The 2,963-nt window shown below is 37.0% G+C and overlaps 1 protein-coding gene across 1 annotated transcript; it reads right to left on the reverse strand.

The window, feature by feature from the left end:
- On the reverse strand, window positions 1-447 carry LOC110092494. The gene has a single exon (XM_020817065.1). It carries the CDS (start codon window positions 445-447, stop codon window positions 1-3), a length of 447 nt encoding a protein of 148 aa, XP_020672724.1.
- Between the last annotated feature and the right edge of the window lie 2,516 nt (window positions 448-2,963).

Below are 2,963 nucleotides of genomic sequence, written 5' to 3' on the forward strand. Positions count from 1 at the left end.
TTACAGGGCCTGGTGTTCACTTGGACTCATTTTGTAGTGTGATAGATTTGGCAATGTTGCTCCCGGTATTAGCTCAATTTGGTGTTGAATAGCCCGTATAGGTGGCAGCTCGCTCGGTAATTCCTGTGGGCACAGATCTGCAAACTGCTGAAGCAGCAACTGAACTTCTGGAGACTCGATCACCACATCATTGTCGCTGTTTGGCTCTTGCACCACCAACATCATCAAAGAATTGGACTCCCGCCACATGTTGAGTAGAGTCTTCTCTGAAACTATGGATAAGGCAGTCTTTGGGCTTGTCTTACTCACTTCGTTTTTCGCCGTACGTGGAAGTAGCCTCAATTTCCTTCCCTTCCAATCGAATGCGTACGTGTTAGCCCGACAATCGTAAATAGCCCCTACGTCGAACTGCCACGGGCGTCCGAGAATAAGATGACATACGTCCATCTCAATCACGTCACATAATACTTCGCCGACGTAGTGACGACCAATAGAGAATGCTACCTTACACAATTCGGTCACTGAAATTTCCACACCCTTTTTAACCCAACTAATTTTTTAAAATTTAACGTATAAATCTATATATTTATTTATATATTATTGTAATATCTAAAACACATAAAATCATATGGATGAAATAATATATTATTTTTAAATAAATTATTGATATTAATTTTTTTAATATAATTTTGGTGTTAATTTTGGTAGGTCAAATAAATATAAAAAATTTGGTGTTAAATATATAAACATATAAAATTTTATAATGCAATTGTAAATCCCCCCTTTTTCATTTATAAAAAGGATTAATCAATATTTATTTTCTTTAAGAAAAAAAGGAAGGGGACACAATCAGATTGTAATAATTAAAATATTATGTCATGATTAAAAATTGGCCTAGAAAGATCTCAAATTATTTGATATGCTTTAAAATTAGTGTAATATATTAATAATCAATGAAATTTTATATCAGATTGGACATAACCTAGAGTTTTTTGACATGATCCGAAACACGACCCGAGCCCAACTCGGAAAAATTGGGTTATGGTTAAACGGGTCGGGTTCGGGTTCAACAAATCAATCCGTTTTAAAAATTGGCTCGGGAACGGGTCGACCCAGCAACCCGAAATTGACACGAAAACTTGTATTTGACTAGAAAACCCGAGATTGACCCATTTTTTACCCGAAAATTGAAGATTGACCCGCTTATTGACCCAAAAACTAGCAATTTTGGGTCAACCCTGGGTCATTCGTGTCGAGTCGGGTTGACCCGGACCCGAATCGGGTCGGGTTCGGGTCCGAGAACCTGACCCGTTTTTCGGGTTCGGGTTGACCAGAATAGTGTCGTGTCAGTTTCGGGTTCGACCCGAACCGTTGACCCGAATTGACACCCCTAACCTGGACCTTCTTCCTCACAAGATTTTGCAGGTTCTCTTTATTCAGAGAAATTATTGTGTGCGGAATCTGAATGCATTCGGAGACGAATCCGGATGTGCCACATCACCGGATGCATTGGGCCCCGGTTATGTGGTATGTCCGGATTCGCCTCCAAATTAAACACGTTCGGATTCCGCAAACAATAATTTATCCTTTATTCAGCACACTTGCACAAAGAAATGATAATTTTTGAGTTTTCATTATTCTCTTGTGAAATAAGCTCCCGTATGCCATGAATAGCTTTGAATTTCAATCTCATTGATGTCTAAAAGGATTCATTTGAGATGACTTTCTTATTATTTTTTAAAATAATTTTTTAGCACAAAATTTTAATTAATGTAATAAAAAGCTGCTTTAAGAAGTCGCAAAAAGCCATCTCAGATAAAACCTAAGGCTTCGTTTGGAAAAACTTTCTTACTACTTTCTAAAATAAACTAAGAAGCTATTTTAGAAAACAGTACTATGGATACTCTATTGAATTGTTTCAAAGCTAGTCTTCCGATGATGCACTGCATGGAGGGATGTACATGAGCCACTAGAACGGGGAATTATTCTGTCCAGAGTCCGAATGCAAAGAACAGTTCGGATTTGCTGCGTATTTTTGTGTATTTGTAAATACACATTAAATACCCAGCAAATCCTCAGTTATAAGTATTTGATGAGTTTTTTTCTTAGTATTTGTTAAGTATTTATTGAATATTTGCCATATTTTACTAATTTGTTTGGTATTTATTACTTATTTACTGTGTATCTTAGCAATCCTAAATAGTCTCTACATTTGGAGTCGACACAGAATAATTTATCGGAATGTGAAATTATTCTGACATGAAAGAGAGAACTATTAGCACTTGATGGATAGCAGGAAGATTGATGAAGAAATGTGAGAAAAATGATGGAATCCCTCTCATGATGTCTGTGCAAACAAAGCCAATTCCAGGAACTCGAGCAGTGCCAAGACAATGGCTTCGGCCAGTAAGATACTCTATCACTCTATTGAATTGTTTATATTATAATATCTTTCAAATTCTTCTACCAATTCACGTGATGTTGACTCAGTACATTGAGTAGATTCTTTGGAGGTCCACTAACATCTATGTTGCTTGAATGCTTTTATTGAATTTAAGGGACTTTGGATACAAGATTTATGCAGGATTTGAATAGGATTTAAGTTACATCTTGGCATACATAAGAAAATGATATGTCGTAATTTATTCGTAAATCTTATAGTTTGGTGGATTTATGAGATTTGACCAAAAGATATGCGAAAGGGGAGAAAGATCATTGCCTTCGTTGCGAGCTCCTATCCTGACTTTCAACGCAACAAGAACAACGTCATTGGAGGATGCCAAGAAGCTTCTTTAACCATTCTTTCAAGACTCTACTTCTCTTTATGCACACGAAGCGGAAGTAGCAAAGAAGCACAAGAAGCTAAAACATCAATGAAGAAGCAATGAAGCATGCGAAGGGGAAGCAAGCCCTTGACAAGCCTAAGGAGGTCATAAAAGAGAATTTGTGATGTAAATCCGCTA

Source organism: Dendrobium catenatum, unplaced genomic scaffold, assembly GCF_001605985.2.
Source record: "Dendrobium catenatum unplaced genomic scaffold, ASM160598v2 fragScaff_scaffold_9, whole genome shotgun sequence".
NCBI lineage: Eukaryota > Viridiplantae > Streptophyta > Magnoliopsida > Asparagales > Orchidaceae > Dendrobium > Dendrobium catenatum.

What these genes read in the sequence shown, in the direction of transcription:
- LOC110092494 (XM_020817065.1), bottom strand. Translation starts at nt 447, where the DNA reads ATGGACGTATGTCATCTTATTCTCGGACGCCCGTGGCAGTTCGACGTA.